Source organism: Porites lutea, chromosome 1, assembly GCF_958299795.1.
Source record: "Porites lutea chromosome 1, jaPorLute2.1, whole genome shotgun sequence".
NCBI lineage: Eukaryota > Metazoa > Cnidaria > Anthozoa > Scleractinia > Poritidae > Porites > Porites lutea.
In genome coordinates, this window is record NC_133201.1 from 2,284,604 (window position 1) to 2,312,424 (window position 27,821).

The following is a 27,821-nucleotide window of genomic DNA, read 5'->3' on the forward strand; positions in this document are numbered from 1 at the left end:
TGACCTCTTACCATGCCCCCCCCCCCCCCCAGGGCATACCCCCGGGGATCTGCAAATTTTTTCGTTGTTGGTGGTCTATTTTCCCATCCCCTGGCACTCAGAAAGAGACAATTCCTCACCCCTGAGGTCCTGATCGACCTCATATGCATATTTTTTGGGTACATCTTTTTGAGACCAATATTGTTTTCCGTACAATAGCAAAACGAGACATTTTCATAACTTTATTTAACGTTTTCTATTTAGAGAAGGATAATAAGTGTATAATGTGGATCAACATGAACAATAAATTTGAAAACGAAAAATCGCAAAGAAAAAACCCCAAAGGGCCTATTTGACATGACCATAGTTATTAGACATGACAGAACACTTCATAAGAACACTGGACTGAATCTCTGTTTATCTATATATATTAAAAGTCTAGAATCCGTCTTTGTACAGTCTGTTTATGTTGTCTTCTTATTAAACAAGGCTATACCAATTCCCTTATCAGGTCATATGGGTAGCAGAAAGACCTATAACCAATACAAAAATCTGTAACGAAACCCGCCACAAAAGTAAGTCCTCTCCGACGATACAAACTCAAGAAAACACGTATATATATAAAAAAGTAATGCTCTAAACGTTTATTAAAACAATACTCACCAAACTCCACGGTTTTAAGATTAACTAGGCGTTTCTATAATTATACTCGTTTCACTAAACAATTAAAACGGGATAATTATTCTGATTTCTAAAACTAATGCGATATTACTTTTTTTGCACAAACTACACAGCGATTTTTGAACTACTTAGTCTACAACATATTTACAAATTATCTTCTTCGAACACGCAGTAATAGTTCCCTTTTTAATTCAGCTTACGTATAAAACAGAGTTCCTCGTCTTTCCTTTAGTTCGGGTCAGCTCGCCGCGACCTCCTTCCGAACACAACACCACTTTTACTCGATCCCAAAACCTCCAAACTCCAGTAGCCGCCTTTCTCTTATATCTTTCACAGACTTGCTCCGGCTTCGGTCTCCCGCTCTGCCGCTGCTCTCTAGTTCAGTTTGGTTTTCTGCAACCGTTCTTGGAGATATGTTATGTAACGCACAGTGTCTTCTTGGAGAGATGTTACGGTCTCCACGATACTTCTCCTGCTCTCTCAAATTTTACAGCACATAAAACCGCTTCCCCCTGATGAAATGACTTCTTTTGCCGTGAAATTAAAAGGGACGCCTCTGCTGAAGGGATTTCAGTAGAACAGCTTGTGCTTCAAGGTCTCTCTCTTACAGTCTCGCTGCCCTCCGCACTGACTTTTTAGCGACGCGGCCCCTTCTTAATATCTAAGGCCCAGTTCATACGTCGTGCTTCTGCCGTGCCGAACTTAATTCTTGAATTAAGTTCGACACAAGCACGGCAGAAGCACGACGTCTGAATCAAAGTTTTTAATTTAGTGCGGCAGAACAATTAAGTTCGACAAGGTCTGCCGTGCTACACGACTCTGGCACGGCAGCGATTCAGACGTCGTGCTTATGCCGTGTCGAACTAAATGCATAAATTTCAGAAATGTATTTTTCGCGGGAATTGTTATCTTGCGAGTCCCGCGAGTAGCTTCGAGGGAAAATGTCCTTCAATGAGCATGCGCATTGATTCTGTTTATCACCCCAGAGCTCCTCTGCGCATGACGGCCAGGAATCAGAAGCGTAAGCACTGGGCCGGGGTCGAGAATGGTTTAAAACAAACATGGCGGCTTTCCGTGCAAGTTTGCATGCTCCTTCCTCCTTGGTTGGCAGTGCTGCAGAGTCCGATAATTCATCAGAAGACGAACTACCTTTTGACGAAAATATTCCACTAGCTGGCTATAAAGAACAAGATGAAGAGGAAGACGAGGAAGCGATCGGCGATGTTGAGTCAGTGTCATCGAAATCGTGTTGTATACGACCAAGGATAAAATTAAAGGTGGCTTTTGATACACGAAACGTTTTCTTGAACCTCTGATCAGTGTATGTGTTCCATACTTCTTCGAACCATCCCTTGTTACGGGGAAGCCGTCGACATGATCGATCAGCAGTGGTTTTCTCGGAACAAATAAGAAGAGCAGAAAGAAAGAAAACTTCTAATAATAACATTCGCCTGACGGTCAAAAGGAAAAGGATTTTCTGCTGCATTTCTTTTCTTCTCCTCCTCGAGTTTTGTAAGAGTTTTAAAAGTAGCAATTTACGCTGGAGGTTACGGTGCGGCGCCATTTTCGTTACCGCTTACCGCTGTACTGACTACTGTGCGAACCCTGAATTAAGTTCGACTCTGGCACGACGTCTGAATTGAAGTAGTGCTTATGCCGTGCTTCTGTCGAACCCAATATTAATTAGGTTCGGCACGGCAGAAGCACGACGTATGAACTGGGCCTAAAACTTCCAAATCCCATGCAACAACAACAACAACAAGTTTATTCAGTATTACCATTTTGTACAGGTGTTACCGATTAAAATAACAATAATAAACAGCTAAGTTTAAGGAAATACAGGTATGATGGAATGGTAGAATTAACTATGTTTCTTTCGTCTTTCAAATGCAAGGTGTGGCAAAAAGGGACTATTGTAAAAGGTCCGATCTAGTAATTAACGGCTTATAACCAATAGAACGGCTTACAATGAATTTTTTACCTAATTAGTTTTATAACGAACAATAAAGTACCAACGGCAACAATAAAAGTTACGCAATAACGTACACGGCCAAAAAAATAATTAACATAAATATAAAGGAAAACCCTTTCAACACTTTCGCAATTTAGTTTACCCCCAAAAATTTGCATAACTATGGCCGGCCGGTTCTCGGTTTGGACAAATGGTAAGCAAAATTCAGGACTGGTAAATGTCATTCCATTAGCACAAATCAGTGGGTGCCATTTAAAGAAAAACGGCCGCGAAAGCCTGAATCTGGTATCAAAGATGGTTTCCACTTTAAGTTTCCATTCCATTTCCTAGCTCTATTTGCGTCCGCCTATTCGGCTTTTTAGGCCATCCTCTTTTTTTTTTCTCCGTTTAGCGTCGTCCGACCGACCCAAATTTTTGGCATTCTCACTTGAAATAACTCTTTTAATCTGCAAAATGAGCATAGTAACAGCGTAGAGAAAAACAGGAACAAAAACAGGAACATTTTTTACTGTATATTGTACATTTTGTTAATCCAAATATGTGAATGTTAACTTTTAACGTCGTCATGGGGAACCAGGGCCTCCAGTATTCCGAGACTTCTTGTGATTTTTTTTTACGTTTTTCTTTTTTTTCAATCCGACCGACCGACCCAATATCAGGAAACGCATTCGACGCTAAACGAAAAAAAAGGGGGTATGTTAATGCGAAATTTTGGGAGGCAAACGCGGTGAATTTTAATTGGACAGCTAGTACAAAATGAAGACTGCAGACCATTGTTTTCTAGGAGTTAGGTGTGTTCGAGATCTTTGCAAGTACATCGTGCAGCGTTCATCGTGAAAGTAGCGCTGGTGATACGAAAAAACTTCTTATTTAGGTAAGTCTTCGAGTGAAATGTATTTTGGCGATTTTTGGCGGGTTAGTTGAGAAGAAGTTACCAGACATTCATGCCCACAACCTGCTATTACATAATTGCACCGCGAAAGCGAAATGTTGCTCAATTCAGCCATTCAGTTCACAAGCAAAGCTTTCCGAGCAATAATTTTTTTTCTTCCATCAAAAGTCAATTTGCTGGCGGTTTTTTAAGGCTGACATGAAACTCTGACTTGCTCTCTACGACCTTACTTGACCTTTGTATATGCCTCACCTTTCTCAGATTTACCGGGGAAATGCTTACTCGCAAATATGCGACTGATTAGTTTGATAGGTCGATATAAAAAGTGAAGACGATTTGATGGGAAGATCGCGACGAAAACGATGTACGCAGAGAGGCTTTAAAATTAAAAAAAAAAGGCTCCAAAGTCGATAATTAATTAGTCTCCTTCGCAGCCGTTATTAGGGTCGTCACGCAAAGAGGAGCGTTGCGTGACGACCCTAATAACGGCTGCGAAGGAGACTAATAATTAATCGGATGTAAGTTAATATCTCTTGAGTGAAATAATCCCTTGAGTAAACTGACTCCTGTCTGTTTGAACCAGTAGCATATACAGGGTGTCCCAAAAGTTCGTTCCTCTACTTTATAAGTCTGTATTTCAGTACGATTGGACTTGGTAAGCAAATCACTGAAACAAAATTTGTCTTTCAATCTAATTCACCATTTTCATACTTGTTGTGCCAATTTTTGACTCGAATATTCGATTTGTGCACTTCCCCGTCAAAGGTGCGCGTGCGCGAGTATATTTTCCAGCCACATATTTTTTGTATTCTATAGCCCGAATTGCTCGAACTCCTTCTTTGTTTTTTGTGAATATCACGAAAGATAAATACCCCTTAACGCAAAAACGTTCAGCTGTTTTAAGGGAAGAGCATGTATGTATATTTCGATTTACTGGCCTATCTGTCGTAGAAACTGCTAAAAAACTGGAAAAATCCGAATGTTGGATGGTAAAATGATCATGGAGGAATGAAGGTTTTGAAGGCAAGAAATGAAGGGGAAGACCAAAACTCCCGCATAAAGCAGCTAAACAGTTTTAAAGGAGGCTAGATATAAATAAAGGAGACTCAACGAGAAAGCTCTCACATTAGTTAACAAGCCAAGTCCAGAAAGGGTGATGAAAAGCTGTTTAAAATGTTTAAAATTCAGAGGCCCCTGAATTGGTTAAAAAAACCTCTGCTTATTCTACCAAATAACGCCCAGCTCGTCTCAAATTTGTAGAGAAGTACAAAATCTTGCTGTGGAAGGAGGCCGGGATGATTATCTTTTTTGGATGAATGCCCAAAATATATTTTTTTCTAGCTGCCTAAATTAAACAAATATTGTTTGGGGGTTGAACTGGCCCTGGCGCACCAGGTGATAGAAAAGCTCAAAATGGATCATCTGTGGGTCTACAAGCTGTATCCCACTTCATGCAGCAACGACTACAGAATGTGATTCAAAAACAAAAAGGGCATGCCAGTAACTGAAATTCCGAATACATATACTCAACAGAAAAATAAACATCGTCCAGCAATTTCATGTAAAAATGAAGTTTTGATCAAAAGTTATGGTGCATGAATTTAGAGGAACGAACTTTTGGGACACCCTGTAGTTCCATTTATTAGGGTCACGAAACTGGGCAAACTGAAAAGAACTCAGTTTCGTTATACTTTAAAGCAACTCCTCCTGGAAAAACGAGCTTTGCGTGACAGCGAGAGCACCAGAACTAATTATGGAGGGGTAGGGGCTGCTAGGGTTACTTGAGCTATCTGTTTGGGTGGAGGGTGTTGATGATGGTTTGTAGCTGAGACACCCTCCAAATATTAGTCTCTCTCTTTCGGTTTTGTCTTGTCACCCGACGCTCCTCCCCAAGGAGCATTGTGTAACGAGACAAATAGTATTAAAGCAAGTACTAATTATTAACAACTTCTTCCACAGGGAGCCAGGAAATGTAAATGCGTAGTTACACAAGTATGTTTTGTTTTCATAGAAATTGTTTTTGTCTTCCAACAAGTTCTACCATCTCAAGGAAAGTAAAATAAAAGATGTCTGGAGTAACCAACTTGAATCCCCTACAATCACTGTCCAATCTACTGGGAAAGCAATGGTACAGAGTCAAGGCTGCACTGTGTATTATGATGTTAATAGGAGCGATGCCACTCTGTTTCATCTTCACCACTTGTGTCTGGTTGTTTGGTAGAAAGTCTGAACAGCATGACTATCTTGAAGCAACTCTTAGACGAACTGTGTTAGTGTCAGGATTAGCCCACACAAAGGGTTTACATATTGCCAAAACACTGGGAAAAGCTGGTCATCGCGTCATTTTGGCTGACTTAAAAGAATTTGGTTGTTCTGCTGCACAATGGTCTTGCTTCATTTCAAAGTTCTACACGGTCCCAGATTTTAATTCCCCAGATGACAGTGACGCCTACATCAAAGGAGTGATTAATGTTGCAAAGAAAGAGAAGATTGATTGGTACATCCCAGTGAGCCATACAAAAGCAGCTTTGCCTGACTCAATAATCAAACAGCGTCTTGCCGAGGTGAATCCGCAAATCACATGTCTGACTCTCGACGATCCGAAATTGACAGCCATTCTTAATGATAAACCTCTTTTTCTAGAAGAATGCAACAAGCTAAACCTGAAGGTACCTTATTTTAAAAAAGTACATAGCTTGGCAGAGGTCCGTGAAGTGGCAAAGAAAGAGCTGCTCTTGAACTCTAAATCACATTACTTCTTGAAACCTCTGATGCCATACTCTGAAGACAGATTGAACTTCACTCCTATACCGAGCGACTCTACTGAATTTGAGAAGTTCTTAGCTCACTATGAATCAAAGCTTAATTGTGACAATCCACATCTCGTTAACCAGTTTATAAAAGGAAAAGAATTTGCTGCCAATGCCATTGTTTCCAAAGGAAGTCTTCAAGCTTTTCAAGTCTGTCCTTGTTCACCAGTGCAAATTGACTATGATGTTACCAAACATCCGGAGATAAAGAAATGGGTGGAAGAGTTTTGTAAAACCAAGAAAATCACTGGTTGTATTTGCTTCGACTTCCTTGAAGAAGATGACTCTGGCGAAATTTATTGCATAGAGTGTAATCCACGTCTTCACTCATGTGTGGTTTCATATCAAATGAAGCCAAATCTTGAAGCAGCCATACGTGGAGCCATGGAAGATCAATTCCAGTTACCAACGCCATCAGAGCCATCAGCTTCGTCAAAACATGTCTATTGGTTATACAATGAAATTGCCAAACTTGGTCTTTTTCAGCAGGGAATAGGTGAATTCATTCACACCTTGATAAATGGCGAAGATGCAGTATTTGATGCAAGTGATCCTTGGCCTTTCTTCATGCTAAATCATTACCAGATACCTGTTATGTTAAGCAGGGCATTCATGTCTGGAAAGCGATGGACTATTATCAACTACTGTCTAGGAAAAGTAAGGTATCTCCGGGACTGAACACTGGAAAACCAAAAGAAACACCTCTGTCTGACTAGTCCACACTCTTAATGCACACCTCTGTAAGATGGACATCTGGGTAAAACAGACACTTATAGCTGGTCCCTGCCTAGCTTTCTTTGTTTCCTAAGATGGACATTACTCTTAGATGGACTTTTAGTGCCGGACCCTAAAGTGTTCGTCCGTCTTAACCCTTTCAGCCCCAACATCAACATACAAATTCTCCTGACTGGCCTCCTTTCATTTCCTTGAAAAACTGGTTGAGAGAATTTGTTTAAAGAACAAAGCATTTTTTCAGTGATCAATCTGTTAATTCTTGTAACCTTTCTACTTAATTATATATTGAAAATGTGACGAGAAAATTGATTTTGATCACTCTTGAGATTTAAAGGGTTGAGAGAGTTGACTGTATATCAATTTGAGCGATCTACATTTGTGGTACAAACGATAATTATTGTTTTTACAAAATATCTCATTTGACGATGTAAACAAATCAGGTGCAAAAAATATTGTCTTGGCTTAAACAGGGTGGCATAATAACTAATTTTTGTCTTAAACAGGGTCGGGGTTTGAAGGTGGACAAACTTGAAGAAGATTTAAGGGGATCGCAGTCGTGGTTTTTGAAAACTTGTTAGCCTAACAGTTTTTCAAAGTTCATTTTCGTTGTTTATGATGATGGGTATAATGCTTGAGAGACATATTTGACTTGACACAAGGCTGTGATTTTGCCGTTCACTGGTAATTTCTCAAGTTTCAAAGCGATTAAGGATGCCTAACTGATGTTATAAACAAAATGAACCAGACAACCATGGCACAGCCTCTTAAACATCTTAGGTTGACAAGATTCTTATATTACAGATTTTCGTGGTGTCATACAAAGGAGTAACATCCTGTAACGTTTTTTCCTAACATTAGATAGCTGTAGTTGTATATTTTCTAATTGCATTGGGTATGCCAAATTTGGCACATTTATAACGAAAACAGTAAATCGTGTGAAGACAAAATTTTGTTGATGATGATGATGACGATAGCTGTGGCGGTTTGTAGTAACGGTGGCAAACATTTTCCTGTTTGGTCCAACTACTAGTCTGTAAAGCAACTTTCTCATCAAGAAAAGGCTTTTTAAAAATGCAACTCTGTAAGCCCACATTTGAAATTGACTTATCGATAGCTTTTGGGAAAATGATCACTGCAGGAAAATACTTTAATTGCATAAAATTTTTTTTTATTAGGTGATGGGAATGTGATTTCCAGAATGGAGATGGCAAGATAAATAATTACAAAGACAGTAGTGTTAATGATTCTGATCTTAACTTTATCAGCTATGACAATAACTGTTATCTGTACATTACATGTAATGTGATATCAGATTAAAAATTAAACTTGTCATTAAGTTTTTTTACATCAAGAGATTTTGATCACCATCATCCAATTACCATTTTTAAAAACTGCCTCTTTTTTCAAAGATGCTGCAATCTCTCTTCTATGGACGATTAAGACCATCAGTGCTCTTCTGAAACTGGCTATGCTAGCAAAATAATTTCCTTGTGTCTCTTCATCTGACAAAGTGCTGAATATAATATGTGACACCTAAAGAGTTTTAAATTTTAACAATGTGTTGGTGTACAATGCTATCTCTTTTAAATAAATATTAATAATAATTCTTAAATTTACTGTCACATTTACAAGCTGCCAGCAGCTTCCTTTTGTTTGTTAAAAAAAAAACAAAAAAAAAAATGAAAGCACCACAAAATGTGCTTCCAAGTAATTTCCTAAGCTCATGAGCTAACTTTTTTGTAAAAAAATTAAGTACTATAAAACTTTTTTAAAATCAATCTTTCTTCAAATAATTATTTCAAATATCATCACCTGCCATAGAGTTTCAGCTCTTAAATGCTTTGATGTTTCCCTCCCATCTAAACATTTTTTAGTAACTGTTCATAAAATCATTGACAAAAAGTCCTACAGCCAGGACATCAGAAACCCGCACATATCCGTTTATTTAAAATAAACACCTTACAAACAGATTTGGAGGCTCACTGAATTTTTTAAATTGCTGTCTAAGTTAGATGCCATTTAAATAACAAGCCTTATGCTGCTGGAAGAATGTTTTTGTCCTAGATAAAATCCTTAGCAAACCTTTTGCCATTAATAACTAAATACTACACGACATAATTTGAGCACTGTCTCCATAAATACTTTAAACAAATAAATGTTATACATTCTTTCAGTTCCTATAGGTTATCTTCTAAGTGAAATTCTCGTCTACTTTAAATGAATCTTGTGGGGTGGTTTGCCGTTGGTCAAACCCCTTGGAGGAAGAAGGACCGGTGTTGTTCACAATTTCAGCAAAAAAATGAAATTGGTCAAAATTGCAAGTTTTAACACAAAAGCATGCTTGTGTTCATGTATTCAACGGAACTTTATAATTGACTAATAATATTATTAGTTCATTTCTTCCTCAAAAGGTGTTTAGTTGCAAATAAATTAAAAGAGATAAACTCCAAAAACATAAATTTGCAACATATTTCCACCAGGTAATTCTTCCATTTTATTCTCTTCAACATTTGCTATCTCATTGGTCTTCTATTCAACTTTCTACCATGTCCCCTGGTGGGATAATCATTTCTCTCCCCACCCCTCCCCCTATCTCTTGCACCTGGATCCATCCTTGGGCTTTCCTCATCTGAATAGTAATCCATGTCATCAGGTGGGAGTTGATTGGATGGCCTAGCAGCTTTTTGTTTATTAAATCTATCCGCATAAGAGCCTTGCTGTGACCTGGTGGAATTCTGAGTGGGGATGTTACGCTGTGGACTATTATATTGTTGTGATTTCCTGGATGGTCTACCACGGCCTGGAGGTACTTCAAGAAAGCCAGAAGCTTCATCAGAATATCGCCTGTTTTCACGCAGGTGCCGTTGGCCTCTTGGTCCTTTTTGTCTTGCAGTATTTTCAGAAAAATCATCATACTCATTATGTTCATCAGAACTGTAACCAGAGTGATTGCTCTTATTATCTGAAAACTTTTGGCGGCTTCTCTTTTGTTGCCTAGCCACCCGAGGCATCTCAGTTTCTATCTCAGATTCCTCTTCTTCATTCAGTGCTGGGAGGTTTCCTTCCACTGACCACTGAAGAATGCAGAAGTCACGACTACCAGTTGTAATAAGGTGGGTGTCTGATGCTAAGAATAGCATCCTTGTGATGGGACAGCTGTGTCCACGCCACTGATGATAGTGGGCCTACAGGTTGTAATGGAATAATTTCTTTTATTATACAATGTACTAATTATCTGTCTTCTCGTTTGTTGTCTGGAAATCAGTGCAACCTACAGATTAGTTAGTTATCTGCACCAGATTACTGTCAGACAAATCTGTAGGTTGTGCCTGCAATGCTTGATTTCCAAGAGAAATGTCAACTTGATTCTGTGAGACAGTGTGTTTGTCATTACTTTCTTCAAAACAATGTATAATAAAACAATAATTCTATTACATACGGTATTAGTGATATCAGGAATAATCAAGATCTCAGTAACTGCTATCAGCCTCGGCATTGAACTCGGCTGATAACACTTACCTCAAACTTGATTATCCTGGATATCTCAAAAACTTCATCGAATAATTCTTTATTTATGACTTTTAATTTAGTTCATATTAGTTCACAATGTCATATGACTGTATTCACTCACAACTCTGGTTACAGAGACTTCCGTGATATGAATATATATAGCCTCCCTGTAATAAGAGAGTTCTGAAACTTCCTATATTGCGATGGAATGGCTAGGCTAGGGGTGAAATTGAATAAGATTTGACCATTGGGGAAAAAAGCACTTGTTGCAGTTTCGAGAAAAAGTGCTTTTTCCCCCTATCTCAGTTTCCTTTCAAGCATTTTTCCAGGTCTGGAAAATTGCTTCGCAAATTTCCAGATTTTTTCAAGAATTCAAGACTGTATGAACCCTTCTGTTATCATAATATTGGAGGCATTGACCACAGAGGTATCCCTAATGTTGGTTTACTTACTCCAGGTTGACTGCATGGAAATCTAAATAAGCGAATGTAACCCAGCTCATCCCCAATGGCAAACACATCACGTGACCAAGAAAGATCTGAACTGTTAATGAGGTTACCATCATCAGGCTGAGAAGGCCAGGCACCTACAAACACAAGTGAAAAAAAAATCAGTGTAATAGTTTTTCTAACTTTTGAGTCTTTGAAAGAAATACAAAGATTTAGCACTCAATTCCCACAGGTCACTCGATTAAACGCTACCCTAGAATAAACAGCGCCCTTGATTAAACACCAAAGATTTAAGTAAAATTACCAATAAACACCATAACTGGAAATGCTTAAAATTTAATAAACATAATCCAACCTGCAACATCATAACCAAGCATAACATTGCGTGTGGACCAGTCAATATCACGAATAACATCCTGGGACTCTTCTCGTTGAAATCCACCTATTTCCCCTGAAATGACAAGAGAAGAACCAATTAATGAGTCTGATGTTTGGAAGTGAAAAATGAAGAGAAAATAAAATTTCATCTTGACCAAAGCAATGTGCAAACAATATATTTTTTTGTCATTACAGGTGCAAACACAAGCTATGACACAAGACAGATACAAGATACTAAAAAGATACCAAAAAAAGCCTGCTTAATAAACCTGCTTAAAATTAACTTTGCAATATACTTGTAAAAATGATACTTTTGGCACTCAAATGATCATTAAGGATGGATTGATATCACCATAACTTTTATCCACCATAAACAACAAATTGCTGTTCACTTACAAACAATGTGCTCATAATCAGTGGACAAACTCTGTAGAAAGCAGCCATCAAGAGACCAGTCCAGAAACATAATGGGTTCCCTGTGACCCTGTTAAAAGTGACAATGACCAGGTCAAAATTAATGTAAACTAATGCTTAGCTAACAGTCAATATATCAGGGATTTCAATAAGAGCCTGTGGCCAGCGAAATTCGCCTGCTATTTCACGTGAACTTATCGCCTACTTTTCTTTGGAAACTACACCAGTTTAAATACAGTATTTATGTGCTGTCACCGAATAAAAAAGCCAAATTTTAATGATGTCTGTGTTGTGTTCAAACACTTTAATTTTTTTTTGGTCAGGATACTGGAAATGCATTCTAAGAAGCCAAGATTTCAAAATTTTCCCAGGGGGTGGGGGGGGGGGCATGCCCCCAGACCCCCTTAAAACTCACAACTTCAGCACTCAGAAGGTGCAAGGTTTTTCCTTCTCCACCTTCTCCAAAGCTTTTGTCACCTACTGATAACCTTATTGAAAACCCTGATATATTGTTACCAAAATCCAGTACTGGCACAAAGCTTAATGATGCAAACACAGTATATCTCTGCGAGTAAAGTAATGGAGTACACACAGGTTGGATTTCTGCCAGATTTCCTTCCTGTTAGTGTTTGTCAAAGCTTCTCATTCAGTACCAAGTGAGTAAGTACATTTATACGCAAATTAAGGAAGCAGCATTCTCAATAACCCTATGAAGAGACACGTCAAACCCGCTCCACATCAAGAAACAGTTATGTTATAATACTACTACTACTACTACTACTACTACTACTACTACTACTAATAATAATAATAATAATAATAATAAGAAGAAGAAGAAGAAGAAGAAGAAGAAGAAGAAGAAGAATAGCAGCAGAGCTTTTATTTCTTTGATAAGGTACACATCTGAAGTTACAGATTCTATATCTTATTAAAAAGCATTAAATTGTGAGAATGTGCCAGAATAAAACATTATTATTATAAGAACACTTAAAACTAAAAAAACAACTAAAATTACATTATAAGCTCATATTTTAACGATATCCTATTTCTAAAAGCTCTCCCGGCACATCAATCAGTATTCACAGAACACTTTGACAATACTACATCTCCTCAGGTTGCAGGTATGAAATCTTAAGGTGGATGGTCATCTTAGGTTTACTGTAATAAAAATACATTGAAGCAGCATACCGAACAGCAGCCTACTCTTCGGTAAGTTGTGCCTTCATCATAAACTGCATGAACATAAATATTACCATCTTGTGAGGCAATAGCTATGTGCTCTCCATCTGCAAGTGAGATCAGTAAAATCATGACAATTAACCGATGTAGCAGCTGGAAACTGTTACGTTGCCGAAGCAACCAAATGTCTAACACAATCCAACAGGCTGGTCCATTTATTGAGTCACACTGTGGGCGAAACTTGACAAACTGGAACTTGAGGTCAGAATAAAATCAATTTAGACCTAAACCATAGTGACTGTTAAAGACTCTGAGGTTCCTTTGGCATACTTGTGAAAGCTTTGTTTCAAGCGAAGCCACACAAGACAAAAGTCTGAGTTCTAGCAGAGGGTTCAGTCTCAACATGCGCATATAAATATCCCATATGATTCTAAAAGATGAAGTGATGTGTATATAAACTAAAAGCTGAGAAGGCGTTTCAACCAACTTAACAATAACAACAACAATTGTGTAACAATAAAAGCGTTGTAGTTAATTATCTACCTTTTGCATATTCAAGGTCAGGAAGAGGAACATTTCCATCTTGAAATGAAGCAATGTGCATGCCAGCTTCACATGACAAAACAATCCATCTGAAAAATGCATCTACACATGTAAACAGTCACTTTCACTCTATGTTATGCAAACTAAAATACAACTTTTAATAATTAAATGTCGTACTTCATTGTTCATTATTGTTCATTCACTCAAAAACATGTCAGGCATGGTCTGTATCGGTGTAGTATCCTAACGGAATTTAGCATAGAACTCTAAGTTTGTAATCATTTTGTTAAACTGTAATCAGAAGACCAGAGTGGGTTAAGTGCAAATTAACCCTGGGTGCTTGCTTTTTATGAGCATACCTTCCTAAAGTTGTCCCAAGAGCCACAACACTCCCCGTGGAGTAAAAATCGGCTGACTTGACTGGAAACTGCCAACAAAAACACACTTCACCAAATAGCTCAAAACAGCAGAGATGATTACTAACAATATACAACATTAACATGAGACATGCATGCACTTCCACTATAATTTCATCTAAATCAAAGCTGTGCTCTAAGAAAAATGAATTACAGGGTTCATACGAAAAATTGCAACCATTTTTCAAGGACTTTTCAAGGACCACATTAGATTTTCAAGGACCAGCTACTGGGAATATAATTTCACAGATTGTACAAGAATGCACATTTCCTGTCTATTCTAATAAGACTTTAAGGCTTGAACTGTTTGATTGACTAACTTCTCTACATTTTTCAGTTGATTATTGCATAAAACATGGAGCACTTTATCTAAATAACCTTTAAATTCTCTGAGCTATGATTTATATTCTGTATTGGACAACCAAAAAGCATCAAAAAAATATTTCCAGGCCACTACATTCAAAGTTGAAGAAAATGCAAGGACTTTTCAAGGACTTGCACAGGAATTTAAGGACTTTTCAAGGAAAAATGGAATTCAAGTACTTTTCAAGGACTTCCCCTAAAATTCAAGGACTTTTCAAGCCTGTGTGAACCCTGTGAAAGGGAACCTGGTGCTCTGAACCTGTGAAATCCATGCTACCCAGGATATGATTTCTAAGAAAAAGCATAGATTTCCAAGTCACCCGAAAGCAAAAGAAAGGTGCCAGTGCCACTGGCTGATATTACACTACAGCCCCACATATGCTGTACAGTTACACAAATCGGATGAGCTCACACCTCCACATCTACTGTCCACATGACTTGATGGGTCTCAGCATTCCACAGAGAGACTGCATTATCTAGTGACGCACTGATAAACTGTGCCTCGTTGGGATGAACTGCTAAAGCATGCACCTCATCCTTATGGCTCTGCAAGCACAAGGCAGGAGATGTTTGGAATAACAAGCAAGATGTTTAAAATAACACTTACATTGATTTCATTAGCCTAGGTGGGGAAGCTGATGGGTGCTTAAATATGGGAGGGAGCTGCAGTGAAACTAGTTAGTCTCATACATTTTGAGTCACCCAAGCGCCTGTTTAAGAGACTGGAGGAGAGAATCTATGGAAGATGTATCTAAGAAGTGGATATGCCCAAAATTGATGGGGGCGGGGGAGGTTACCCAAAAATTTGGGGGGGGGGGGCAGTAAGAAAAAAGAATAAAGAAGGGATGAAGTTCCTGAGATGGGCGGGGAGATTATGAAAAAAGGACATCTTAAAGTTTATGTTCAGCAAACCAGAACATATTAAATGGCAGTTAAATAACTTAAGAATGGTGAAAATTAGCATTATTTGTTTTCAGAGTATAAGACATTCACTGAATAAGTGTAACCTTATTTTACGGCAGTTATGAGAAAATACCTGAACTATAGGGATAAAAGGAGCATCAAAGGATCCTTCTAGAATGCAGTTGCTTATCATGCCAATAGTTATACTAATGTCATCTCCATGGCCTGTGTGCATTGGTTCAATAGCACAGATTCCACCTAAATTACTGTCCACCTAGATAAATAAATAAACATAACCGCTTAACAATGGTCTAGAAACTGATTGTTAAGTGAAGGTTTGTATGACTACAGGCACCACAAAGCCACAGGACACCCACACCAGAGGGGCTTGACGACCCTCGGACCAGGCTCCTCGGTGTGGAAGACGGCGAATAATGGGGTGAACAATGCCAAAAAATCGGGAGCCAAAAAATTGAAAGGGTAGGACGAAAGGATACAACTTTCTCCTTCCCTGGTCCCCTGCCTGCTTGGCTCACTCCAATGCTAATTCATGCCAAAAGCATCGGCTTCAGGAAATTTTTATGTTAACAGTTCCGATCTAGAATTATATAAACTGTCTTTCTCTCGGTTTGCGGCTAAGCTGTGGAATGAGATACCCTGATACATCCGACATCTCCCCAAGAATAAGTTCAAAAAAACACTCTGCAAATTACTTTTTGATATAATTTCTGAATTCAGAAGATGACCATATTGATATGACCACCCCAATTAAAAAGGTCCAATTAGCCAAACATGTCGAAAAATAAATTCTTGCTTATTAGTTTCTACTTTTACAATTTATTTGTTAAATTCTTTTCTTCTTTAGTCTGTTATCTAGTCCTCATCCATATTACGACTTTTATTTCATTTATTTTCCTTAGTTAATAGCCTTAGTCTTAATTATATTTTGCATGCATTGTCCCGCCTCGTATAGCCCTGCTAGCTGCAGGCAATACTTCTGTAATTTTATTTGCCTATTTATAAAGTTTTGTTTGTTGTTTTGTTATTGTTGTTACGCCATTATGTGCCCTTTTTCCCCATCAACAAGCCTGGTCCCAGTCTAGTCCTAGCTGAGCCCTCTTAGTGTGGGTGTCCTGTAGTTTTGGTGTGTCTGTGTCCAGGACTGAGGGTAGGGCTTTCATTAGAAGTACATGCACAGCTCTCTACTTCTCTTATATTGACAAAATTACCAGCAACAGTGGACAACAAATTCCCAAGGATTATGAATCATACTTGGTAAAATTTCTCAATAAATTGCATTAAGTTACATGACCTAGCCCCCTTAATATAAAATCAACCACAGCCAAGGTGTGTAGCAATTTCAATGTATTTCTCCCTCAACTTCCAGCCCATGCAATATTATTGTTAGTACAGCATTATTAACAATTCAACTGACCTGGGTTTCTTGTAATGGTGTGTTGAAATATTTAGTAGCATCCCATAATGCAAGTTTGCCATCTAATCCACCAGACAACAATGTTCCATTCTCCAGCAGACGTACACAAAAAATACTTTTCTGTTGTGAAAAAACAAAGTCAGAAAAAAGGCTACAGTTACACCTCTATCCTGGATTGCTACATATAAAAATATCTCAAAAATATATAGCCAAAGGACCACAACATTCCCTAATAGTGTGACTTGAGTAAAGATCTTTTATTAATACAGACACAAAAGGAACAGAAACAACTATCACCAAATTATGTTACAAAGGTTTCTACACCTTGGAGGTGCAAATTTTCTGAAGTTGGTATCAAGTTTTTCACCAAAAAAATGCTTCTAATGAAGGGGTGCTTATTATCAAAAAGATTTCTGTAAGGAGAGGTGCGACTGTCAGAGAAGTCTGCCAATGCTGTTTTTATGGCCTGCTGATTGACTGATAAATTAACTGGTTTTATCAACTTATCAGGAACCTATAAAAATATGGAATGTATTTCTTACCTCATGTGCATTGCTAGCAACAAACTTGATCTTTTTAGAAACTAGAGGAAAATCATATAAGCAAAATTATGTCATGCTGAATCAATAGCTGAATCCTGAAAATAAACCAGGAGAAACCCTAAGAATGATAAACCTTAATTATGACGCTCTGGCTCATCCTGGCCAAAAATGTTTTACAAAGGTGGGCAGGATAATCAGAGCATAGCTGCAGGTGGCAAAGACCTAATTTTAAGCTGTGGGACTAGTTAAATATTGTTACTAAACCTACATTTTGAGAAGAAGGCAAATACTCTGGTGGAAGTGGCGAAACGGCTGTCTGCTGGTTCATTTTGACTTGGCTGCTGGCAGATTTTTTACAGTAATGCAAGGTCAAGTGTATTCCCATGGATGCCATTAATTAATCGATTATTTGCAAAATGAATCCGTCAGTTGTTACCGCCACAAGTATACATGTACAATACAAATCTGTGTTCCTGCATGCGTAATGAGCAGTGAATTTTTTACAATGACTTCTCTGCTCTTGGTCAGATTGAAAAATCTTTGAAAATATGGACAAAATTGCTTTAGGATTTACATCAAATTCAAGAAAACTGAGATGGTAGAAATATCATAACCAGCTGGCATGTGAATTTACTGGTCATTACGCAAGCAGGAAATATGCAGATATGAATCTGAAACTACAACTACCAAATAATAAATTTGTTAATGTCAGAATCTTGGGAGGTATGCTTGACCTGGCTTGACTAGTACTGTAATAGCAAAATGTGACTGTCTTGTACCTTTTCCCCACACTGTGATTGATCCATTTGAATCTCCAGTAACAACATCCCCATTTGGTGAAAATTCTATGCAGGTAAAGTACTGTGGGATTTCATACTTCTGCCAGACAGAAAAAACAAAATAACAATGACTGAAAACGAAGGAACAACAGCAAGGCTTCATGCAATTAATCCACAGTTCTAGTCCAAGAAGTTATCAGAACCTTTGGGAAGTGGACTACAGTTGACACACTTGTCTTATAATTATGTGCATCTTTAGCAACAATTTCTTATACATTTATCATTTAATTCTGTTTAAATGCTGTAAATCCCCCACCCCTGAATCAATGTTCTTTCTGGTACAAAAGTTAACTTAGCCCAGTCTCCTTTTTGTTTTTAAAGAGGACTTGAGGAAATCACACAGCTATAATGCTAGTACTGTACCTCAGAGAAGCCACTTTTTCTCTCTAGTCTGGTGTTATGAAGTCTCCAAAAGTGAATGTGCTCCTTGCCACATGTGACTAAAGTTTTACTATCATCTGGATCAAAGGCAACAGCAACAACAGCACTGGACATAGCCTATCAATAACACAAATAATGTCTGCATCAGACCACTGTCTTTAATGGTGAAAAACTTGGGAAGCAGAACAACATTGAGAAAAGAATATCAGCCTGTGCCACAGATGAATTACTGGAAGTGAATTCTGTGAATCAGCGCCGAAATCCTTGTTCTGCGCCCCCAGCTGTGTACCTGGATTTGAGTACGCACCATGGTTGGCCTGTTAACCCTTTAAGCCCTAAGAGTGATCAGCATCAAATTTCTCCTTGTAATATCAATGCTTTGTAAAACAGAGTGGTCATGAGAATTACGGACATGATCACACAGATGAATTTACTTGATATTTTATCAACTTCTCCCCACTACTTCTCTAGGAATTGAATAGCGGCAACAAATGAGAATTCACATTTTGATCTTAGGGTTTCAAGGGTTAAAAGGCCATTGTATAGTTGGTTAATCAGGTGGAAGTGAAATTCGAAATGCACTTCAAGTAATTCATTGGGTCTGTTAAAGGCTGCAGAACAAGGATTTTGGCATTGCATCTCAGATGTTACAATAATATTAAACTGGGGTTAGATTATGTCTACGAGCCAGGCTACAGAATAAAAAGCCTGGTAATAATCAGCCTAATTGCAAACTAAAAATATTACTAATTTCAATAACCCTTGGACTAATCACCTTGCTCTGTTGCATGATAGCTCTCTCTTCCCAGTCCCATATACTGAGGTGATAATCGTCATCTGATGCATCCACACAGGCCAGTTGTTTGCCATTATCCTGCAAATGAAAATATTAAATTGAAGGGCTTGGAATAACACTATGCTTAATATGGAGAATACTTTATTTAATGGATCTAAATCCTAATACCTAGGTGATCTGATATCAACGTAAGATCTCGACTTAGCATTTTATTACTAGTTAGTTTCATATCGCATGGCATGTGCCGCACTCCTCAGGCAATTTTGTCTGAGGAGTGGTCCACATGTCATGCAGTACGAAACTAGCTAGTAACAAAATGCAAAGTTGGATCTTACATTGATATCAGATCACCTAAATTATAACACTCTACTTCTTCTATTGAGCACTCTGCCGATAGGCCTGCATACAAATCAACTAGTATAAATCCTAATATCAGCATGCATATTTCTGCACTTTTTCTGTGTACTTCCTATGGTACTGACAAAGTGAACCTGTTAAATAGAGAACACCTTTCTGCATTGGTGATTTTTTTATTTTCATCACCAATTCATTTAATTGTTCTTGGTTTCTTGGGGCAAAAAAAAAAAAAAACAGTAAAAGGAGGTCAGTGTTGGTGGCTAGGGATAAACTAGGGACCTCTACATGGTCACCCTAAAACCAGGCCACACTTTATGAATCTCCTTAACCTAGGAAATCTTGCAAGTAAGCTTGGATGAGGTGGTACTTTTGCTTGCCTACCAATAAAATTTAAAATAATGCAAAACAAGCTGTTGGGTTCAACTTGAATGGAACTGTCTGCAAACTGGTCATACTGTAAGCAATTTCCAAGTAAAAGCCCAGGGAGGGGGGGATATATTTGGAGGGGCAATTTAACGGAGGGTTCTTTGCGTTACAAGTGCATTACGAGTTTGGGGGGCTTATATTTGCAGGGGCTTATACATGGAGAGGCTTATTTTCGGAATTTTACGGTATTCTATCAGCACATGCCATCATCATCATCATCATCATCATCATCACTATCAGGGCAGCCTTAGCTGAGCTGAACCCCTGGCTTATCCAGTTTGCCTGATCTTTCATTGTGCCAAGAACTCACTGATACATGAAGCTCCCAACCCCCCCATCAGAGTACTTGTTATCATGCATAATAATTAGATGTAAGGATTGTCTAAGCCAACATACCTCTTGAGAGAATGCCAAACAGGAAATGCTTAGATTGTACTCTTGTAAAGATAAAACAGCTAAAGTGATCAGGGTCTCTGCATCCCAGATACGAATATGACTCTGTTGACGGAAAAACATGGCCACTGTAAAAATCACTATTATTTTATAAAAGGATCAGCAAGTACAAACAATAACTTTGCAGAAAGCTTCAATGAAGACAAAAAGCAAAAACAGTCCTTTTGTCTAAAATGTTTGCTAAATCGATTGTCATTTTATGCTTATTTTTATTAGCCTGGCTTTGCATACAAGTACTCAATTTTATTTTATATCTTGTGCAGTTTTTAATTTTTTTCTGGATATCAGTTTCAGTTAAGTATACTCTGTTATGTGTTCTTGTCTAAGTATCATAAGAATTCATTTGGAAAAATCAGAACATATGTCAGAATCAGGATTTTTTCTATCCCGATCGCATATAGGTTGGGATTTGGGATTTTCAAGCAAAATCGGGAGAATCCTGACGAAATTGGAATGGTTGAACAGTCTGTGTACATATAATTTCCTCTTCAACCATATTAAAAGCCCTAAGAATGTTCAGCACAAGAATTAAGTCCACATTCATGAATTTATTAATAATCAATACTATAGTATAATATCTCCTGTTACTGGTATAGGAAATGCATAGGGGTAATATATGAGAATTTATACTTTGATATTAGGGTTTAAGGGTTATTTACCGCTTTTTGCATTGCTTCCTTTGACTAGAATTATTTTTGAAATGAGTAACGTTCTTTTAGAATATGAAATTGTTTGGCTTAAGAAAAAAAATAAAATAATAATTCAATTCTATTATCATAAAAAAGGGCAACAGCAGGTATGTAACCCGGTACCTTTTGGTCCAAAGATTAAGAGTTTACACCGAGCGCTATGAGAACAATAGAAATGATCTGACCATCACTCATTCATTCTCATGCCGACAAAAGCATAAAGCTACTAGCTATAAGCCAGTACAGTAAAAAACTATTGGATTAAAAACTCCTAATTAATTAATTTGCTTTTAAAGATTGAAAGACTGAAATGACTACTGAAAATAACCTGCATAAGTTCCTTAGTGACTCCTGATCTTATTTCAGATTCTCCTTTTGATTACCAAGTAAGTACAAAGCAATTAAAACGAGAATCTGTCGTTTTATCGGAGTCACTTGGGGTGTTGTTACGGTCACCCTGTAATTGCACATAGTCCAGTGTGGCAACGTAATCAGATTTTCCCAGTCAAAAGTGACTCCAAAAGAAGGTGACTTACAAGTTCATTTTGGTCAACAGACAAACCAGATGCTTGGCCTGTTGCTATGTACCACTGGTTTGGATGAATGGCCATGCTGCAAAGGAGAACAATAAGCCTTGTATTAACATTGTTCAAAGATTAAATGTTTGTTTATATTGGAAAGTGCACTCAGCTTATCCAGCTATTTACAGGCACTCCACTTAAATAATTCTGAAACAAAGAATCCAAATAGAACATAACAGGATTAACCCTTTAAACCCTAACATCAAAATTCAAATTCTCATTTGCTGTCCCTATTTGTTTTCAATAGAAGTAGTGGGGAGAAATTGTTGAAGTATCAATTAGATTCATCTTGTGTGATCAGGTCCTCAATTCTCATGACCACTGTGTTTTATAAAGAAGTGATACTACAAGGAGAAATTTGACATTGATCACTCTTAGGGCTTAAAGGGTTAAAACTCCCACCTCACAGGAGGCAACAGGTTGGCTGATTACGAGCGTGGCCGTGGATTTGAACGAGGGAAGACCGAGAACAAATCCAGCAAGTGGCCAGAGGGGAATGTGAATCTGGGACTGCTGGATTGCGAGTCCAACACACTGGCCACGCAGCCATGTATCAAAGTATCAAAGTATGAACAGCAACATTTATTAAAAATAAATGCATGAATAATTATTATACCATTTAATGTCATCTGCATGGCCTGTGTAATGCCGCTGATTGTTTGTCTCCTTGTTGTAAATGACAGCTATTGTGGAAACAAAATACAGCATCTCTCCTGATGGCAAAGTGTGTAAATTGTTAAAAGTGTCTTTACCATGGTAACCATATCTATTAATATCATCATGTCAAGGAAAACAGATGGTTATTAAGAAAACTAAAATCTATTAGATTGATTTATGATTATTGACTCATTTTCACACTGATAAGAACTACTACACAGTTTGTCGCAACATCAGTCACCATTGACAATATCATTTATTCACGACTACCCTCAACCAGATTGAAGATCATATCCCACTAATATTTGACAGGATCCCTGGGTTCAAAAAACATATTTCACTACAAGGTTTCATTGTTGAACACTACAAGTTTATGAGCTATTCTTGGTAAAGAGAAGTTAAAAGATACACCCAGGACATCTGAAGCCTGGAGTCTGGAGGTGACACTGGTGTGTCGTCAATTGTGTAGTTATCCATCTCTGAAGTGTGCTGATAAGTATGCACTTGTCCTTTCACTTTAATGGTAACAGTCTGGCTTTGAACTGAAAGTTAATAAACACAAAATTCAGTATGTAAATACACTTTACATTTCAACATTCATCAATATGAGCCATGAACAAAATTAATATGAGCCAACATTAACTTTTATTTTAGGCTAAAATATCATTAATTTTATAGAAGTTTTCCTTTTTATCCGGCAAGGCGATACAAGTATAGCCTGAGAAACCACCGACATTTTGTGACACCACCACTGGTTTCACCACAAAATGAAGGCTGAGGAAATAAACGCAGAAATCCCATACTGATGATGTGTCACCAGCCAGATCTGGGTAGTGCTTCTAATTGGTCGTATCACGAAGGAAACTTCAAGCTACAACTAATATTATTACACGTACTACCCAGATCTGGGTAGTGACACATCACCAGAATGGAATTTGGATCATTATACGTTTCTGGGGAACTGCCCACCTACCCCTCCCCTAAGCTAACATTAGCACTTACTTCTCACTTAGGGCAAAATGTTGGCTTAGGGGAGGGGTAGGTGGGCAGTTTCCCCAGAAATGTCTAACGATCCAGAATCTCTGTGCTTGCTTCTCAGACATCATTTCGCAGGCAAACCAGTGAGATGTCAGCTATTTTCTGGGACCATCATGTACAGTTTATAAAGAGTTAAATAGCTCATACCTGTAGATTCATCTCTAGGTTTTTTTCTGGGTTTTTGGGTACGCGCCTTTTGAGGAGGTGATGCTGAATGGCCATTGCTGCTGAGTGACGATGGGTTTGATAGATTTCTTTTGAAGCCCTGTTCTGTGCTGGAGGCAATGAAAGTATCTGCATCTCGAAATAACTGGGACAAGCCTCTCACCTGGAAAAGAATGAATAAAATATTATTCAAAACTCATCAAATGGCTACAGGCACTAAAATATTTGCTGAACCTCTCCTTATGAACACATCCATTAACCCTTTAAGTCCCAATAGTGATTAACATCAATTTTCTCCTAACAATATCCATACATTATCAAGAGATTAGGTTATGAGAATTAATAAAATGATCAGCTAAGAGAAAATGCTTTGATCTTTTATCAAATTCTCTCAACTCATTCTTTAAGGAAATGTATAGAGATCAGTTTGGAGAATTTGTACATGTATATTGGGGCTTAAAGGGTTAAAAGGCAATCTTTCTGCTTCAAGGATAAATTCTCAACTCTCAGGCAGTACCCTTGGCTAAGCTGCAGATACCTCACATACGACAAATACATGTAAGCTTACCGTGCTGACACTTAAACAGGGACATTTGGAAGAAGATTATCCAGTGACAATGTTTTCTGAAAACAACAGATTCTCAAGTTTTTTGCAAACGGACCAATAAAATTCAAGGTTCAACTACGCAAATATTAAAAACATTAAAACAGTTTGAACTTACTTGACCTCTCAGAAAACAGCCCTAAAATTTATGACAATTATTGGTCTATTTGGAATAATAAAAATTGAGAATCTTTTGTTTTCAGAAAATGTTGTGATTAGACAATCTTCTTCCAAGTGTCCTGGTATGAGTGTCCACACTGTAATACGGACACCTGAGTGGACACTGGGTTTTGTATCTTTGGTATCTATTTAAAGAGGTTTGATGTTGAATATCTTTGTTTTCTTATTCTTTTACAAGGTTTCTTTGGTTACAATACGTAAATACAGTCAAACAGGGTGCAAAGAAAGTCAGTTTTACAGCTTGCTATTCGGGCAAGCTGTAGCTAGCATGTACTAACCCGAAAGTCGTTTCAATTAGGCCGAAAAAAATTTGATGGGCAGGATTGACTACAGTTCTTCTGTTATTAATAATAATAATAATAATAATTTTATTTATATAGCGCTAAAATCCAATAATTGTCCAAAGCGCTACCTAATTACAAAAAAGAATATATAAAAAAAAAATCTAAATTATAAAATATCTACAATATACAATATAATTCAAATATAGCCTAAGTTATCTACTATATAAATCAAAAACATCTTAAAACAAAAGGAATCTCATAACCTATATGCTAACTTAAATAAAAAAGTTTTAAGGGATTGCTTAAAAGTTGCCACTGAAGCACATTTCCTAATCTCTAGAGGTAAATCGTTCCACAATTTAGGTCCTGCAATAGAGAAAGCTCTGTCTCCATATGTTTTCAATCTGCTTCTTGGAACCACTAAATATTCTTTACATGAAGAACGCAATGACCTAGAGTATGTTTTAAAATTCAAAAGGTCAGAAATATAAGAAGGTGCAAAATTCAAATTGCAAATTATTCAAATTGCTAAAAAAAATATCACCTACCCATCGGGCAAGTTAAAAACAGAATTCACTAGCCCGATAGCAAAATCCACTAGCCCCGGGCTATCAGACACTACTTTCTTTGCAAGCTTGTCAAACCCCACTTTATGGACACCCACTTACTGAGGACACCTCATTATTATGGACAGCTTGCTTTGTCCCTGGGGAAAGAAAGCCCATACATTTTCTCTAAATTCAAGTAGCTCAATATGGACATCTTGTTACTAAGAACATTTTCTGTGACCCCCTCAGTGTCCATATTAACTGTACTGACTGTACATAGTAAAATAGAATGCAGAGAACTAATGTTTACTTTTACAGTTTACTTGATAAAAGTCTTCATTGTTTGGTGTAAGAAGTGCATAATTTACAGACCAACTATTCATAATAATTATTATGAACAAATCATACAGAATTTTAACTCAGAATAATAATATATATCTGGATATTTCTATGATGTTACAACTGATCAAGCAGGTCACTTTACATTTACAAGAAAAATACCACAGCGAAGGAGAATATGAAAGAATATTTATATAAACTTCACTTAAAAGTTCTAAAAGACATGTAATTGAAATAGCAAGACATAATTAATTATTAAATAGTTAAAGGAATAGTTGATCACGTCTCAGGCACACCGAAATCTTGTGTATTTTCAGAAATCTTTTCAAAGAAACGGATATCCAAAACGTTTTTATCTTTTAGTTCTTTTCGAGCCGAGAATAAACATAAAGAATATCATTAATAGAAAGAATGTGTCCATTTACAATTTTGCTCAATTTCGAGATTATCTCTTGTTTGTTTTTTCTAAACAGGACAGGCAGGTGCCTGCGGGGCTAATTATTTTAGCAAAATCTCAATTAAACCCGACAAGTTTACTGATTTTCTTGCAAAATGTGATTCGTATAAACGTTTGACGAATCTGTTTATAAGTTTGGAATGCTTACCTTATCGCCATCTACCGTACGCAGTTCCCGAACCGTAAACTTCAGCATGTCAGAAATGTCCTTCAAAACGTCCTCGTAACTTTTCACCGTTTTCCTGTTCAATAAAAGCTTGCATTTCTTGTTTTTATCGTACTCGCTTATCACAGTCACAACTCGCGGTTTCGTGTTACCATTACTCCCGCCAAATCTCGAATCTCTACTTGAGGCGGTGGAAATCGAAGAGGCTTCAGAAGAACTCTCTCCATCAAGCCTGCGAGGTTTTTCTTTATCTTTCGGTTTTTTACCATAATCGACGTTCTTAATAAGCTGATCTCCTGAAGAACAGATATAATATCTTCCATCTTCCAACTGACTCATAGACTCTACCGTGCTTCCGCCGGGAGAAAACACCGTTCTGACCCCGTACGGAAGTGGAATTGCTTTCGAAAGATCCTCCACAATGGTGTCAAATGATCGATAGCGTTGCTTGGTCACAACCATTTCAACTCCTTTGAAATGCTTATCTCCATTTCGATAAAATGTAACTCTTTTGACAGCATTTACTCTGCTTTTTCGCTGATCTCTCCCTGTTTGCGGTTCTGAGGCAGAGATAGGATATTCTGGAGCCGAGGAGTTGAAATTACGGCGACCTCGAGGTTCACCGTAATTTGACTCATGGCCCGCGTTAACTTCATTCGATCTTGCAGGTAATGGAATTCGGCTGTTTAATTTAGCATCCCTTTTCACGGAACGCCTTTCCCGTGGGTCTCTGTCGATGTCAGGAAACCTAATATTACTATTATTATCGTCTAGATCGCTGGTGTTGTCGACTGGAAATGGCCCTCCATTTTGCGCGCCATTTTGCAACGCACGACGTTTATGATAGTTATTCCTGTAACTTTGTCCTCCGCCGCGATGAGACATGCTCAACTATATAAACTTCTCATGCTCACTTTATCAAAATAGCAAAGATCCTTTTCAGCAACTCTCAGCAACGAAGAATATAGCTTTAAAATTTCCATAGGCAATTCGCGTGATTTTACTCAAACCAAGCGGTCCATCAAGCTTGCTAGCTATTTTACATCGCAAAAACCACGAAAGCCTTTTTCAGTTCAATATTCAGCTTATTTGACTGCACTACAAAGCTGTTAGATCTCGTGTAATCTCATTGTGGTGTACATAAGATTGACGGAAAGGACAGCTTGTTGACTTTCTTGTCCAAATCGCTTTGTGATACGGAGTTTTCACATGTAAGAGAGCTATTTCGAGATCCCCTTTGTTTACTTGCCTACGGTATCGACTTTTAATACCAGAAGGTGTTCCTTCCATTGTTGAGTTAATCAATAGTGTTGTCAGGCTCGCGTAACTAAGCAGGTGCCCGTAAGTACTTAAAAAGACATCATTGAAATGCAAATGTGCCGTCGAAACAACAGGAACAGCCGCCATTTTTTTTACCGAGGCTGAAGTGAACGAGCGAGGCATGGGGTCTACATTCGCTTTTGGTCCTCTTTTTCCCTGGGGAGACTGAGGAGGGGGTTGCACGCCTAGTTGCACGTTAAAGTTGCACGCTGCGATAACCTGAGATCAGGCGTTACTTTTTTTTTCCTCACATTATCTAACGTCTGCCTTGACTGGTCATGTTATTAGCCAATCAGCGTTTACAAGACGGGAATCAAATTTTGGTAGGAATAATGGGTCA

General features: G+C 37.9%; 2 protein-coding genes across 2 annotated transcripts; one reads left to right on the forward strand and one right to left on the reverse strand.

Annotated features, from left to right (window-relative positions):
• Positions 1-5,540: 5,540 nt before the first annotated feature.
• Positions 5,541-7,080, forward strand: LOC140933758 (uncharacterized). The gene has a single exon (XM_073383397.1). The coding sequence runs from the start codon at positions 5,591-5,593 to the stop codon at positions 7,010-7,012; it is 1,422 nt and encodes a 473-aa protein (XP_073239498.1). The 5' UTR covers positions 5,541-5,590; the 3' UTR covers positions 7,013-7,080.
• Positions 7,081-8,178: 1,098 nt separating this feature from the next.
• Positions 8,179-27,574, reverse strand: LOC140942115 (echinoderm microtubule-associated protein-like 2). The gene is made up of 20 exons (XM_073391096.1): positions 26,144-27,574; positions 23,566-23,746; positions 22,790-22,922; positions 22,340-22,489; positions 21,679-21,754; positions 20,397-20,498; positions 19,197-19,295; positions 18,404-18,538; positions 17,981-18,080; positions 17,202-17,242; positions 16,660-16,779; positions 15,358-15,498; positions 14,736-14,867; positions 13,902-13,969; positions 13,543-13,631; positions 13,009-13,106; positions 11,803-11,890; positions 11,384-11,479; positions 11,032-11,165; positions 8,179-10,254 (listed from the first exon to the last, which is right to left on the reverse strand). Exons 1-20 carry the CDS (start codon positions 27,044-27,046, stop codon positions 9,583-9,585), a joined length of 3,558 nt encoding a protein of 1,185 aa, XP_073247197.1. The 5' UTR covers positions 27,047-27,574; the 3' UTR covers positions 8,179-9,582.
• Between the last annotated feature and the right edge of the window lie 247 nt (positions 27,575-27,821).